This window comes from Anas platyrhynchos, chromosome 6 (assembly GCF_047663525.1).
Source record: "Anas platyrhynchos isolate ZD024472 breed Pekin duck chromosome 6, IASCAAS_PekinDuck_T2T, whole genome shotgun sequence".
NCBI classification, from domain to species: Eukaryota; Metazoa; Chordata; class Aves; order Anseriformes; family Anatidae; genus Anas; species Anas platyrhynchos.
Window position 1 is genome coordinate 8,093,763 of NC_092592.1, and position 15,784 is coordinate 8,109,546.

Consider the following 15,784-nt stretch of genomic DNA (forward strand, 5'->3'; position numbering starts at 1 on the left):
AAGAAACTTTTTTTGTGTGAGTAGAAGGGAGATTCATTGTAGTGATGTAGAGGACCACTAAATTCATGAATTGCATATAGCAAGAAAAGACTTATTTTTAAGGATATGGTTTGTTTTGATGCAGTCCTGTAGAATTTGGAGGAGAGTCTTTTATTGAATTAAATGGCCTTTTTACTCAGTGGCGAGTGCAGCAAAAAACTTTCCAGCAGTGTGGGTGCTTCTTTGTTATACGGGGTGTACCAACGTGCTGACAGGTAGGCACAGAAATGACTTAGGCTCTGTGTGCCAGTACTGCAGTATCAACCAAAAGTGTGTGCACTACTGGTGTATTATGGAAGAGACACATTAAACAGCTATTAAATGGGAATGCAAATACAACTATCGAAGAGGAATGCAATATAAAGAAGCCAGGAAGTGTAGCAGGTATTTTAAAACTTTTATTCTAAACAATGACTTTGTTTTTAAAACATGTATTTTTAACATTTCATATTCAAGATAGCCTTTCCTATGACTGAATGCTACTGAGTGATAAAGGTGATCTGAAGTGTTTTAATGTTTGGGTACATGTGGTATAGTTAACTGCAGATTTGTGAAGCTGAAAGAACTGTTACATTGAAAGGTGAAGTCACAAGCTACAGAAATGAGGATAATGTGCAAACATAACCTACATTTTTATTCTCAGTACAGCTTTGTAGTCTTAGAAAGCCATTGTCAGTTTTCAAAAATTGTATTGCAATTAGAACTCAAAGAAACAAGAGCTGAGCTTTGAAACAATAAATGCAGTCCTAGCAGAAGAGAAGTATAAACAGATACTGTTAAGATTACTTTGTCAGGATGCCAGCTGAGGTAGTTGCCCGCTCTTTCTTGCTTGAATTTAGCTCTCCTTACAAATAGTCAAGGCTGTGGCTGTGATAAGGATGAATTGAACAGAATATTTTAGTCATGAGTCAAATTGTGCCTTGATGTCAGTGTTAATTTCAATTCATCGAGAGACCAAGTCTAGTTCTGTGACGGGATGAAAGTCTAGGAATGAATCACAGGCCCTGCTTTACTGTGTAGCAAAACTTGCAGATGGCTGCAGCTTCATTAAAATGATTCAATAGACTTGAAATAATTAATATGGATTAAAACTTGGTGCTGCTTAGATGCATTACCTGAGTGTAATGCCTTTGGCTTCATCAATTTTGTGCTTGCCATATAGGGTTTCCAGGAGCAATTAGTTGCTGGTTCACCTGGTACCATTTTGTTATTGAAATGTTCCTAATGGAGCCAGAATGTGGATGCTTCCATGTAAATAAGTAGCTATGCCCACTTTTTAATGGGGACTGGCTCTCACTGACAGTTTTTCAGGAGTAGTGTTAATTTATATAATCTGTTCCTATGCTCTGGAACAACCTATGGAGAGTTGACTCCACGGAGAGTTGACGAGAAAGTGGTTACTTCTAAATATTAGAATGTAAGCATTTAGGAAATATTTTCCTGAATACAGGTAATGAAAATCACTTACATGGTTTCATAAACCAGTATTGGTCTCAGGGTATGCATATACCATGTTGTATTTTTATCAGTCAGGTGCATGGTGCCATCGTATTTGAATAACAAAATTAATTTGCCCCAGAAAAAACAAACAAAAAAAGGAAACAAACAAAAAAAACACCACAACTTTTAAATTATGACTGTGTCTTTCCTGGTTGCTTTTGTGTAGGCATCTTCTACTTTACAAGGTGACTCTGAAAATGTGACATAAACTATAGAGTGCAAAACAATTGTTTGTTGACTAATAGGTACAATAGAGAGCTAGGAATGGTAAGCCACCAAACAAAGCATTAATAATGCCTCTGTCCCCAGTGTTTTCAGTTGCCAGATGGTTACCAGTCAGATGGGAAATGGTTGGTTTCTGTTGTTTCTGTGTAGTGGACTGCTCCTTTGATATGGAGTTGCTCTCTTCCAGCTCTCCCTTTTTCACCCATCATGTAGTGGTTTGGGTTGGAAGGAATTCGTTCTAATTCCCCTGCCATAGACAGGGACCCCTCCCACCAGACCAGGTTGCTCCAAGCTTCACCCAACGTGGCCTTAAATACTTACAGGGATGGGGCATTCACAGTTTCTCTGGCCAACCTGGGTCAGTGCACCACCACTCTCACAGTAAAGAATTTCATTTGAATAACTAATCTGAATCTACCCTCTTTTAGTTTAAAGGTATTACCCCTTGTGCTATCATTGCACTTCCTGATAAAGATCCCATCTCCATAAATTTTTAATGTCAATGCTTTTTTTCCTCTAGATTTATGGAGCTTTTAAATATTACCATTTTGACAATTACATGTGAGATTTTACTTTCTTCTTTTCAGTTTTCCATGTAAAAGTTTGAAAAGATCTGTCAAATAAATAAAAAGTACATCTTTAAATGGGTTCTAGGTTAGGGATATGCCTGGATGCTGGACATGTATGGGAAGAATGAACCAGAGGGAATAGACAGGCTTGCATGTCCTCACTGTGTAGCCTGGCCGTTACAAGCATATTGGGCTGGATGGACTGTTACGCTGATCCAGTAAGATGTTTATTATGTTGAATGTGCTTGTATTTTGAGTTTAACTTCTGATGCCTTCTGCCTTTCCTGGTTCTCATTGGACTGAAATACTGAAAACACTACTTGAACAACATGGAAACAGTGTTTTGCTTTCTGGGAGCATTTCTTAGCCACCAGTGTCTACAGCTACACTGTGTTTTAACCTGTTTCTGTCCTAGCTAAGTGGATAAATAAGTACTTTACATTGAGTGGAAAAGAATCAGCAGTAGATAGCAAGTCATCCAGCTCAAATCCATTTCTAATGGCTGCAATGAGGTTGTGGGAATGAGAGGTGGGATTTGTCTTCTTGGCTTTATCCCATGAGATACACACGTTAGTCTGAGCTAGCAGAAGAGCTGCAGCCCCTTTGACTAGGAGACACCTGCGTTTCTGAAGTGGTGAATGATGGTGTGTGTGCAGGGTCAGTTACCTTCAAACAGAAGGGTAAGTTGCATTGGAGTCTCTTAAAACTGGAGGAATAGTCTACTTACCAATTCTTTGAACAGAAAGAGAACCACAGATGCCAGCAATTCTGGTTTCCTTGTTTTTTCTTACAAGTGTCTAAGAACTAAGTGTATAAAATATGGACAAATGATTAGTGTTGACATTTCTAAAGTTCTCTTTTTCTGCAAATTTCTATGGAAGGAAAAGTGTAGTTCTAGTCAACGTCATGTCAGGTTTTTGTTCTGTATCTTTTGACTTGGAAATAGAATTAAAACTGAAAAATCAGTTCTTCGCATGCTCTCGATTGTGTGCAACTGAATTGTGGGGAACCTAGAGATGCATCTTGTGTAGTTTACAGTAAAGCACTAAACTTAGTACTCATGTATAACCGTTACTGGGAATGGCAAAAACCTAATTTATCTCTACCCTTAATGCTTTAATTATCACTCATACTATCTTTGTTTGCAAGTGAAATGTGTATACCTATTATGAAATAATTTGGCACAATTCCTATACAATTTGGTATAGAAACCTTAAATCTACAGTGTTGTGTTAAATCAATGCTAGGTTCACCAGAAGGTGACAATACATCTTTTTAGCTTGCACAGTCGAACTACCTTATTACTTTATTATACAGCATCAATGGTTCTAATAAGTCCTGCTTAAAAAGGACAGATATCCATTACTTGTGTGTTTGAAGTCTTTATTGGATAAAATGGCTTTGCAGAGCTATGTTTTATGGGAACCTAAGTTGCTGGAAAATTAAGTCTTTTATTTTGGAGCAATAATTAGTTGCATTCCTACTAAAGCATGGTTATAATTCTTTGCTGGCACATGCACATTTCACTGCAGCTAAGGACCTCAACCAGGATGTGGTGAACTGAGTGAAAACCCTGAAATTAACATCAGTGGGCTTTGGATCAACTCCTAATGAACGATTGATTCACTTTAAAGCCCTTACTTAGCTTTAATTTCAACTTACTGATTTCAGTTATAGGTTGTCTTGACTTAATCTGCCTTAACACTTCAAAAATATTTGCTATTACAGGTTATTTTATAACTAAATGTTTCACTTACTCCAGTCATTAATTACCAAGCCTTTTAGGAGCTGCTCTGTGTGTTCTCAAACTGTTAATTATGACCATTGTGATTGAACATGTGGAATAAGATATAGGTGTTGTAGACATAGCAATTGTGTTTTTCTTCTGTGATAAATTCAGTAATGTAATTTTTGCAATAGATTTGATAATGCAATGTAGTGTTTTCTTTATAGCTCAATTTCATTTACTATTAGAGAATTTATATTGAAAGGACTTCTAATGCATTATTCTCATATTTTTTAATACATGGTCAATTTAGAAATCCCAGAAGACAATTATACAGTTTTTAAATCTATTATTTCAGTTTGTGCAAGTTTCTGTGTATTTTTTTTTTTTCACAATTAGGAAGCAAGTAATAACAACCTTAATTGCATCTCTTGAAATCCTAAGCCTGTTGTGGAGCCGAATCTACTCCAACAAGCAGTCTCTGGGTGCTGACAGAGGGCAATGAGCTGTTATGGCTAATAATTGCTTATTGCGTTTTTTTGCTTTGTACCTAGGTGAAATGTCAACAAAAGTGCCAAGCGTTAAACTGAAAATTGACCCTCAGGATCTGCACATCCAGACGTTTACAGTGGAAAAATTACTGGAACCATTGATAATTCAGGTATTTTAATACTGCAGAAAATAGGTTAGATAAGTGGGTTGCTAAGTGTGTTCAGGCTTCTGCAGCAGTATGTTACAGGGTAAGCAACAGAAAGGACCTCTTCTATTTTGAATATCCTTTTCATTTTACTTAGGGCAACCATGTTGAAGCACATGCTTCAATTAGTCAGTTATACCATGAAGATACTAGACTATCACTGTCCTTCAGCTTTGCCAAGATGTTGCAGATCAAACTACTTATCACAGCAGTACACTGCTTATTTAGTTGTCTTCTTCCTGGTGCCTCAGGGAATATTTACGTGGCAATCATTGCTCTGGCTGCAGTTTGGGTAGGTGCAAAAAACTGTGACTTCACATTCAGATCTCTTATTCATTTGGTAATATGCAAAGAATACTCCGTAGTTTTTCTGGTTGTGAAAATGTTCAAGTTATAATGGCTATGAAATAGTTTCTGTGATTGATTGATTTATATATTTCCAAGCTCATTGAGTAATGCCTGCTAAAGACAGTAGCTTTTTATTAAACAGTATATGCTAATAAGCAACAACAGAAAAAACTTACTGGGAGAATGACTGTGTAAATAGAGCAAAGCCAGACTCAATCATGTAATCTGGCTGTTCTTCTGTTTATAGACATGTAAGAATTGGAGATGTGTAGTTTAAGTATTTGTATTTAACAAATTTTTTGTTATTTCTGTTTGTTGTTGTTGTTTGTTTTTTTTTTTTTTCTTTTTCTAATTGCAGCTTCCCTATTTAAAAAGATTAAATCATTGTTTTAATTAAGGTTAATACTGTTGTTGAACAAGTATTACAGGAAAAGTATTTTTGTGCAGCTCATTAATTGGCATTTTTGATTGCACTCAGTAACCTTGTTTTATGGTAAATTTTTATTCCAGGAGTGCACTTCTTGTCATACACTGCTCTGGTATCTGTCATACATTGCTCTGGGAGCTAGTCCTCTGCATGCTGGTTCCCTGAGCTTGCCAAAGGGTTGTGATCAGATAGAGGTACTGTCGGATTATATAATCAAAGAGGCAGCATGTAATGATATGATTGTAGGGAAGAAGAATATGGAGGTGAAAGATACGGACAAGAAAATATAGAGTACATTTTGTGTGGTGATGATTCTTATGTTGATTTGCAGTTTGACAGAAAGTTCCTTTATTCTAGAATTGCTCTCCACATGGTCTAAAAACTAGGAAAAGTAAAGAGGTGCTGATCGTGTTTTATAATGGATGTCCTAGGAAGAATTTCTTTAAAAAAAACAAACAATTCATTGAAATAAGTTTCTCTTCACCAAAGCTGTATTTTCTTCATTTGCATCATTTGCCATTGCCTATCTCTCATCCATTTCTTTTGTGATTGTCTTTGAAATTTCTTCTTTCCTTTTTGACTTAATGTTCTTTTCCTTCCTTACTCAATTGTTCTTTCTGGAAAATTCTCTTTTTCAGAAAGTATCCTTTTCTTTTTATCATTACTTCATTTTAAGCTTTTATTAACTGAGCTGCCTCTTACTCTTGTGTCTTCCTTTTTATTTTTGTATGGGTGTGATTGGCAGTGTTTAAAACCTCAGTAACAGCTCAGTGGTTTGTGGGATGTTGTCAAGATAGACCATTGTTGTGGATGAATTTTAAAATTTAGTTTGAGTGGTAGGCTTACAAGTCTTGATAGACTGCATTCTGAAACCATCTCTTAATGTCCTTCTAGGTCAACCTGTGCTCAGACAGCTGCAACGCTGGGCATTTTTACAAGAAATGAAGAAATTTGTATTTTGGCCTGATTTTTTTTTGGATCAAAGAAACACAATAAAACAAATACAGTCTCAGAACAACACAATAAACCCTCTAATATATTAAAAAATAAATACTCTGAAGTGTCTATTAAAAGCTTCAGTCTGTCTTTGACAAAACCATGGCACATGGCAAAGTAGCACTGGGCTTATTTTCTTTTGAATTTACATACAAGTAAAAATTATGAAAAAAATGACTGGATGAGATTAATAGGACTTCACTAATTGGTGGAGAAAATGCTTCATAACTACCTCTGCTGTGCAGTTGTTGCAAGTCTTGTAAACTACCAATGAGCCACTTGGAGAGTTTATCAGAGGAGTTCTCTCTGTATTTGTATGTGTACACACTTAATATATGTTGTACGTACATGTATAATTAAGCAAATATGTGTAAGAGCTTTTCCATATATTTATATTCCGTGCATGTATACAAGCTAAGGAAAATCTATGGCTTTTAGAGAGGTATGTCTTGCAGGCTACATACAAACACATGTAGTTTAGGATCTCTTCTATTACTGATGAAAAATAAGCAAGTTGAAAGACATTTATTCTGATGTCATCCATACTGATAAAAGTTTGGTTCCTCACACAAGTGATATGCTCATTTTAGTTCCATGTATGGTGAGTTTACTTTAGGCACAGCTAAAGGGATTAACCAGCATTTATTTGTATGGGCAGCACTGTTTATTTTCAAACTTGAGACTCAAAGGATGGTTAGCACTTGAAACAGTGAGCAGGTGCTTCTGCCATTGTCATTAGAATGCTGAATTCATATATTGTTCTTTAAATGTCCAGGTATTACTGTTACTGAACTAAATACTTTTTCAACACTGGTAGAATGTTCCATGATTGATGCTTTAAAATACTTTTATAATAATAGCAAAGGTGAATCAAATCTTCTGGTGTTCAAGGTGTTAAATAATGTTTTTCTTTAATACTGCAATATTAAAAGATAGTATTTTAAAGGCTGGTCAGAAACGGAATATGGCATTGGAAAAACTGCTGCACAGTTCCTTAGAAATTCACTGATAATCCTGACAAAAATGAGAAAGCAACCCTATAGTGACAGCCTAATAAATAATGGCACTAACTGGTAACAGTGACTCTGATTTGCAGCTGTGGTGGCATATGGGGCTTAAAAACCACATCTGAAAAAATGTTTTATTTATAGCAGATTTCCCCAAAACACAAAGTAACCAATGGTAGTAATTTCCAGTGAGTGCTGGGAAACACCCATGTTTGTATGGTGATAAGGGTGTGTGTCTGCATGACAAGAACTGTGAAACACAGTTGGACATGAGCAGAATGAATGGGGTAGGGTTCACTTTTTTTTTTCTTTTCCTTGTTTTCTCACAATGCTGTAATTTTGATGGCATATTCTGCTACTGGTGTGCAATCTGTGTGGACAGTGGCTCAGAAGAACATGCTTTATTAGCTGCTGTGTAGTTCAGTTCTTTGTGTAAGATCAGTATAAAGTTTTAGCATTCCTTACTGGGGTTTTGTGCTGGTGAACCGAATTTTTTTGTATTAACTGCCACGAGCCAAGAGCTACCTGTCAAATTTTAACTTGCATTCAAGATCACAAGCTGCCTCTGTCAAATAGCATTGGGCTGTTTCCCATGGAAATCATGTTTTAGCTTCTGATTTTTCCTGGCAGTGATGCTGAAGATGAAGGGTCTTAAGGCATTTAAAAGGCATCTTTTACTTAATATGTTTTGGGGGCAGCATCTTTTTAAACTTTTCTGTCATTCTTGTTAGAAGTGTCAGTTTATAAACTGGCTCTTTAGACTATCATCACTGAAGCCACGCTAAATGCTCCAGAAATAATGCTGTAGGGTTCTTTTTTAAGATATTTAAGTTGTTATTACCAATATATTCTCTACCATCTGGCTGGTTTATGTGCAATAAATACTTGCATTTACTTTCTTTTGTGGCTGAGTAGAAGAACACCCAAATCCTTTTTAATAATATGACCCAGTATAAATATAATTTATGTTGCTTTCTTCCTTTTGATATGCCATAGCTGATGTTAAGTGGCTGGTTCTAATTCTCTGTCCCCAGATTTTACATGAATGAAATAAGGGTCAAGGCTTTTTTCTTTCAAAGATGGCTTAATAGAAATGCTTCCCAGAGAAAGGTTTGTCATTTACTTATGACAGTGCTGATTGATGAAAAGGACGAGCGTGCATAGATTCACAGGAGATCTAAAGGTGAGCGAGGGCACTGGATCTTCCCCTCATAGAGGTGTGAAAGTAGCACTATTCCATAGACAAGCTCAAACCACAGGATGGACTGAAATTCCTACGCAGCTTTTGCTTTCCTTGTACAATGTTGTTGTCAATTCCCTTACTGCACAAAGAAGTGGACTGATTTAGGATGACTGGAATGCCATTTAATAAAAGTAAGCAATTTGTACATATAAAATGTATTCACTGAGTTCCAGGACTAGCTCTGTATTTCTTATGACGCTGTCCATGATCTGGCACAGAATAGAAGGATGCTTAGTGAACTGAAAACAAAGCATGTCTTGAGATATCTGTATAACACTTTAAAAATCTTCTAGGAGCTTTCCCATATTGCTGGCAGCTCAAGCAATGCCTCAGAGAATAGTCTGTTAGAAACATTCTACTGGTGTGTGGAGGTTGGACTGAGATGGCGAGGAATGTGGAGTGGGATGCTATATAAAAATAACTTCTTTATGGATGTTAAAGAGCATTATTAAAAAAAAAAACAACAACTCTAATTTAGACAAGTAATCTGTGTTCTGGTTAAAATTTTGTATAATTCTAATGCTGAAAGCTCCTCATAATTCTAAAGTGTTGAGTTTTGGCCACTGCAGCCTTTGTCTGTAAGGAGAGAAAGCATTTTGACACTGAAGAGGGAAGTGTGGGAAGATGCAAAATTGATGCCTGCTTGGCTGAAGCCTCCTTAAATAGCAGTAGTAATTTTTATACCATGAGGAAACTTCTATAACAAGTTGTGTCAGGAGTTTACAGCAGAACTAATATGACAATGATATTTCCATTGTGTTTGCTTTGATCTTAGAGAAAGAACATAAAGATGAAGCATATTAAGTGTTCTGTCAAACTTGATAATTTTGCACATTCTCAGTATGCATGCTGGGCTTGCCTGCCCCTATCTGAAGCAGGGGAAATCCTATTGTTTATTCTCAACTATGATATTTTTAAAATTTGAAAACAGTATAAATTTACTTGTAATAGAACTTAAACTACTATTGTCTTCTTGTTTCTTTTAAACGTAGGTTACAACACTAGTGAACTGTCCCCAGAATCCTTCCAGTAAGAAAAAGGGACGTTCCAAAAGGGCTCGTGTCTTGTTAGCTTCTGTGGAAGAAGCCACTTGGAATCTGTTGGACAAAGGGGAAAAAATTGCCAAGGAAGCAATCGTCTTTAAAGAGGAACTTCATGCAGCACTGGCTGATGTCCAAAAAGAGAGTAAGTGTTATGATAAATAACTTTGGCACCGTAAGGAATCAGTTTACCGAAGCAAATTTGGTATCAAAATGAAGCTGGGGTATCTGTGAGGAATGTCTTTGTGTGCAGTGTCTCAACTGTAAATAGTCTGATTGTGTGCTCTCATATACCACTGGTCATGAGGTAAAACATACAAATTGAACCTTATCATGAAAAAGCACTGATATCAATGGCAGTATTGCCAGTTTTATTTTTTTTCTAATGAAGACAGGATCCCCCTTGTCAATTTTATTCGCTGTTAAGCACAAGTTTAAGTTGATGCATACTTCCATGCTTTTCTTGAAAAGTATGGTTTTCCTGAGTCAGAGATCATGACCTTTTCAGAAGGAAACTTTTTTTTTTTTAAATAAAGACATTCCCTCTTGTATGCAGTAGTAAGGATTTCATTAAGGAAGATGCAATAGGATTGTTTGGAGTTATATTTTGAGACTTCACTAGGAAGTAGGTGAATGATTAATTCTTCAAGCTACTCTGTTTTATCTCTTTATGATTGCGCGGCTTATCTTTGGCCAGTTCTTGCCATGTTCCATTTCCTGATGAGCTATCTCACTGTTTCCAACCAGGCTCCCACATCATTAGTCACATTCTTTCAGGCTCTGTGTTTCTTTGTTGATTTTTGCTTTCCTCATGGATAATCGGACCTAGTTAAGTGAGTAATAAACTCAGGTTTGAATAGTTGTGAGTTTGATGACAGACATTTAAAACAGCGTCCTTCGGAAATTGTCCTTGAAAATTGATTCAGGCGGAGGTTTTGAAGGAAAACGGGGACATAAAAGTAATGCTTTTAGTGTCTGGTCATTTGGCAATGATGTCCTTTAACCAGCACTCAGTTTTAGAAGTAAGTGGTGTCCAAGTGTTGCCTGGGATCAAATTAAGAGTGGCTGATGAGTCTTCTCTAATAAGCAGCAATGAACAAGCAATGAATTATGGTCTGCACCAGAAAATTGTCAGGCTATGGTACTGAGTGTGCTAGTAATCAGGATTGGTTTTGTCACCCAATAAAGTGGACTTGAGTCACCTTTTCACTAAGCAGTGTATCATGTATTCTTATGTTATGTGGCAAGTTGTGACTGAAGAACTGTGTTGGCCATTTAAATCAGGTCTCTGTATCACCCTGCCCTTACTAAAGCTGCAACTTCAGGACTTTTTTGGTGATGGTGGTTTTCTTTGTGGTTTGTCTTCCTCCTCCATGTGGAGTTGAAAAAATTTCTAAGTCTCTGCTGTCGTTCGGGCTGGTCACTGCTAGCTATTGGCTTCTTCTGAATTCAGAGATGGTTGCATTTCAGTCTGATATATATATGTATAGTGTCTGAGATACCCTAAGGTAAGATACTTTGAGATTAAAAGCATTATAACCACCTGTTATTGTTGTTATCTGTCACACTGATCAGCTGAGCTTTTTGAAAAATCATTTATTTTGGAATAGTCTTAAAATGTTAGCCCTTCGATTCCAGGTCGATAACGCAAGACAAGAATAAAATATATAGTTTCATATTGATTTTTATACATAGATAATGTAAAAATATTTCACATTTTCAATTTATTTATTGATTCTCAGCCAAGACCAGAGATGACTACAAAAATAAATAATACATAAAGTAGATTATATACACCTCATACATTTTAAAAGAAAGTTAAATCAATGTTATTACCTATCATTATGCAATGACAAATTGCATTGCTTGCAGCCCCATCCTCCTCCAAAGATTTGCTGAACTGTTTAAGTTAATTTTAAGATGGTGAACAATCATACAATAAATAGCAGTTTGTTGATTTTTGCAGGTATTTTTAGTGCTTTGTAGCTGCGTCTTATTTTAAATTTGCGGTATGTAACATCACGTGTAATTTTGCTTGTTGCTGAAGTAGCATTCTGCTGCTGTTAAATGTCTCCTGTTACTTCAAGTTCTTTGAAAGTGTCTGGGTCACAAATTCTGATAAACTGTGCATGCAGTCACCTGCCATTCATGCCATTATTTTTCTCTGGGTATATTTTTCCGTGATGACAGGCAGATACTCATATGCTTTAAAATCAGTTACGATTTTTTGCATGTTGGCTGCAGCTTATTTTTACTACATACTGTAATTTTGAAACAATCTATGTAATTTCACTCAGATATGAACCAAGCTATCAGACCTAGAGTTGTGTAGACAAACAACTGGAAAGAATAATAAAATCTTTCCTCTTCTGACATTTTTATGTTATTCACTGAGCTTGTTAAATGGGACATTAGAATTACACCTTTACTATTTTGTAACATCTATGGCCAGTGCAAAAATGCTGCTTTACTACTTTTGGAGCTCCTTAATAGAGTTCCTTTTAGAGGAGTGATAAACTTTTTTCAAGCTGCTGATAAAAATCCTGTTCGTAATAATATTTTGGGGAGTAAAGGGGCAAATTAACAGGATGAAACTGAAGAGCAGAGAAAAGAAATGGAAGATGTATTTAATACATTTGATGTACTAGTGGCTCATCTAATGTCTTTAGAAACAGGGGTGTGGTTATGGCTTCACTGACTATAGTCTTGACTAACAGTGTCAGTATATGAGATTTTGGTCTCAAATTCAGTTGACTTCTGTTAGTGACATCTGAAAGCAAGTTTTGCTATGATGGATGGCAGGTATGTTCCCTGGATAAGTCTAGTTTGTTTCTGTTAACCTCTGGAAAGTTTTACAGAGGAGTGATAGTCTTGAAGGTGATCGCCTTAATGCAGAGATCTGCTGCATTTTTCTTTGAGGTTCAGTTCAATAATGTACTTTTCAAGGCCTGCTTCCATACACATCTTGAGTGACCTTCTAGAACTCTACTAAACTCTTTGTCTCTTCTGGTCAGGCCCCAAGTTAAGGTTCTCCATTCTGGTGATGTGAATCAGGACTTCCTGCAGTGACTTGGCTTGCATCTCCTTATAATAGCACCTGCAGTTGTGTTGCTTTTTGCTTCTTTGTTCAACCAAACACTGTAAAGTAGCCTTCTGTTTTTTTTTAAAGAGATACAAAAAATGTATCTCAGGCTTTGCTCTTGGGTATTTAACAATGTTTTTTGACATGCCTTTGAAATTTTGTTATATAAGCTGGCCAGAACTCTGGAGAAAATAAACGTTTCAAAGCTTCTGTCGTGGTTCTTACTACTAAACTGTGAAGGGGGAGATCTCGAGAGTAAAAGTGATAGCAATATGTTATTTTACCTACAGTGGGTTTTTTTGAGCTACAAATATTATCTTCTGAATCTATGATAGTTATGGAATACAATTGGTCCTCTCTAGTGTTGCTTTGATTTTCCATGATAGAATCATAGAATCATTAAGGTTGTAAAAGACCTTTATATGCTGAACTACGTTTTGTTTTTTATAGCAATTAGGTTTTATTAAATACATTCCTTTGGAGATGGCTGACTTGCCTGGAACTATCCCTAGGCATGCATTTACTGTTGAACACAGTAGTGTTGATATGTTTTTGTTTCTTGTTTGTTTGCCTGAGCGCACATGGGCTATTTTCTCAACTTCAGGAGGTTTGGAAAAGTTTCCTTGTGTTTAGCTGTTTCAGTACTTCACACTAATCTCATACAAGCCCTCACTAGAGAAGGAAATTTGTACCAAATATTTAGCATGCAAAATAGTTGCAAAAAGTAACTGATGAACAAAAAAGCAAATGCTATTCTTTTTTTTTTTTTTTTTTTTTTATATATATTCCTTTACTATTTTCTAATTGTATGAAGATTGGGATCAGTATTTCCTATTGATAGTGGGAATTGGGTTAAAGCTTTCTGTGTCTGGTTAAGTGATGGCAGGCTTTATTTGGAAACAGTCAAGCTAACGCAGGCCTCTGCAAAGAGTTTAAAAGTTCTGACTGGTGTATTCCACATAACTGATTGTACGTCATGTGGAATATGTGGAACAAGGTAGATAAGGCTGCAATTTGCTATGTCCTGCTTTTTTGCCATCTAACCTTACCCAAAAAAGTGGCCTAGAAGAAAGCTGGAGAGGCATGGAACCAGGAATAATGGCTTTGAACAAATGGAGGGGAGATTTAGATGAGATGTGAAATTACAAAGGAATTCTTCACTCAGAGCAAAAAGCACACATGGGAATTAGGGCTGAAGATGCACCTTGCTTCTGTTCTTTTCTGTAAAGAATAGAATGAAATTGCCTAAAAAAGAGTGTCAAAAATAAACACAGGGCACAGGATGGGAGGTGCAGGGCAGTCCCTGTGGCACCAAGAAGGAATGCACCTGAGCAGAAAGAGATATGTTGTGGGCGGAGGGATAGCACCAGCGGCACAAGAGACACCAGTGCCCAAGGGACCTCTGGCACCAGCCCACAGACACATGCAGGTGGAGCCATTGGCACTGCAATGATGCGGGGAACAGGCTGGCCCCTCACACAGCCAGTGACAGGGGGCCTGGGCCTTACCATCGGAGCAACGGTGATGTGGGGCGAAGGTGGGAGCATCAGGCAGACAGCCGCAGGGAGCAGAGGTGTGCCCGTAGCCCGGAGCACAGTGTGGGACCCAGGAATGGCCATAAACCAGATGGCAGTGTTGGACCCGTGCATGAAAGTGAAGCCGACAGTGGCATGGGACCAAGGCGTGGGACTGGACAACCCCCAGGTTCAGCACCCTGGCCAAAAAACATCCCAGATGGAAGGCATCCTGTTTGGGCAGTCCCGGGCAAGGACTGGCTTAGCCTTCTGCCCAACACCGTGGAGCCCATGGAGCTGGATCCACCAGATGTGGAGGAACGGATGGAGGTGGATCCACCTCTGCCACAACAGGCCTGGGACTACTGCGGCACATCTTTGTGCTCTGCCATCCGAGAGCACCAACAGCAGCGCAGGAGTGCCTGGCAAGCCCCCTACTCGTTGCTCAGGCTCCATTGCAAGCATTAGCTTGGAGCCACCAAACACCACGGGCATCCCGCAGGCTTGCCTGCAAGATGCCCCGGCAATAAACAGCTCTTGCCAATTCTCAGGGGTTGTGTGAGTGCTTCTTTTGGGAGGGAATTGGCTAAAGTTGTCCCAGGGGAGGTGTAGGTTGGATCTTAGGAAGAACTTCTTTACCGAAAGGGTTGTGAGGCATTGGAATGGGCTGCCCAGGGAAGTGGTGGAGTCACCATCCCTGGAGGTCTTGAAAAGACGTTTAGATGTAGAGCTCAGTAATATGGTTTAGTGGGGGACTGGTTAGTGTTAGGTGAGAGGTTGGACCCACTCTTCCAACCTAGGTGATTTTGTGATTCATTAAACAAGTCACCAGGCAGGCCTGTGTAGGCTGTTGATAGTCTGTGTCATACAGGAATCCAGTAGTCTGGTAACTGCCAGGATTTCCTGGTGATCTGGTTTGGTGCAGCTTTTTTACAGAGCACTCATGTCCATATTTTCATTCTAAAATAATGTATTAATACCAACTCTAAGTATTCAGAAAAAAAATTTGCCGTTGGATTTCATGTATACAGTGTTTCAAGAAATTGCCTTCTGACTCGTACTATGTTGTAAATTAATTGTAAAATAATTGACACCTGTGAGTTCAGACGTGAACACTTCTGACACGAAACTTTAATCAGTGTCCCAATTCTGATGCTTCATCCATTTTAAGACAAAACAATGATGCAATTTATATGGAGAAACACTATCTTAGGAATTTATGTTGAAGTCCAGTGTCATACTTGCATTTACGTTAAGGTGCAATTCTGTTATAGTTTTCAAGCAGTTGTACAGGCGCAACTGAAATGTTTGGTATTTATTGCCATTGCTTACTGACTATATATGGTCAGAGACACAACAGTTGTTGCCTCT

General features: G+C 37.7%; 1 protein-coding gene across 14 annotated transcripts in view; it reads left to right on the top strand.

Annotated features, from left to right (window-relative positions):
• The window catches only part of CTNNA3 (catenin alpha 3), a 482,801-nt gene that overhangs the window by 9,736 nt on the left and 457,281 nt on the right, over positions 1–15,784 (top strand). For 13 of the 14 annotated variants that reach the window (XR_001186059.5, XR_005266613.2, XM_072040368.1 and 10 more), the window contains 2 exons: positions 4,614–4,720; positions 9,770–9,962. Coding sequence is in view for 12 of the 14 variants with exons in the window: in XM_072040368.1 (XP_071896469.1) it covers positions 4,614–4,720; positions 9,770–9,962 (300 nt within the window). In the remaining 2 variants the exon portion in view is untranslated. Of the gene's footprint in view, positions 1–4,613; positions 4,721–8,568; positions 8,718–9,769; positions 9,963–15,784 lie in introns of those variants that run through there. The other variant, XM_072040370.1, reaches the window with a different exon arrangement.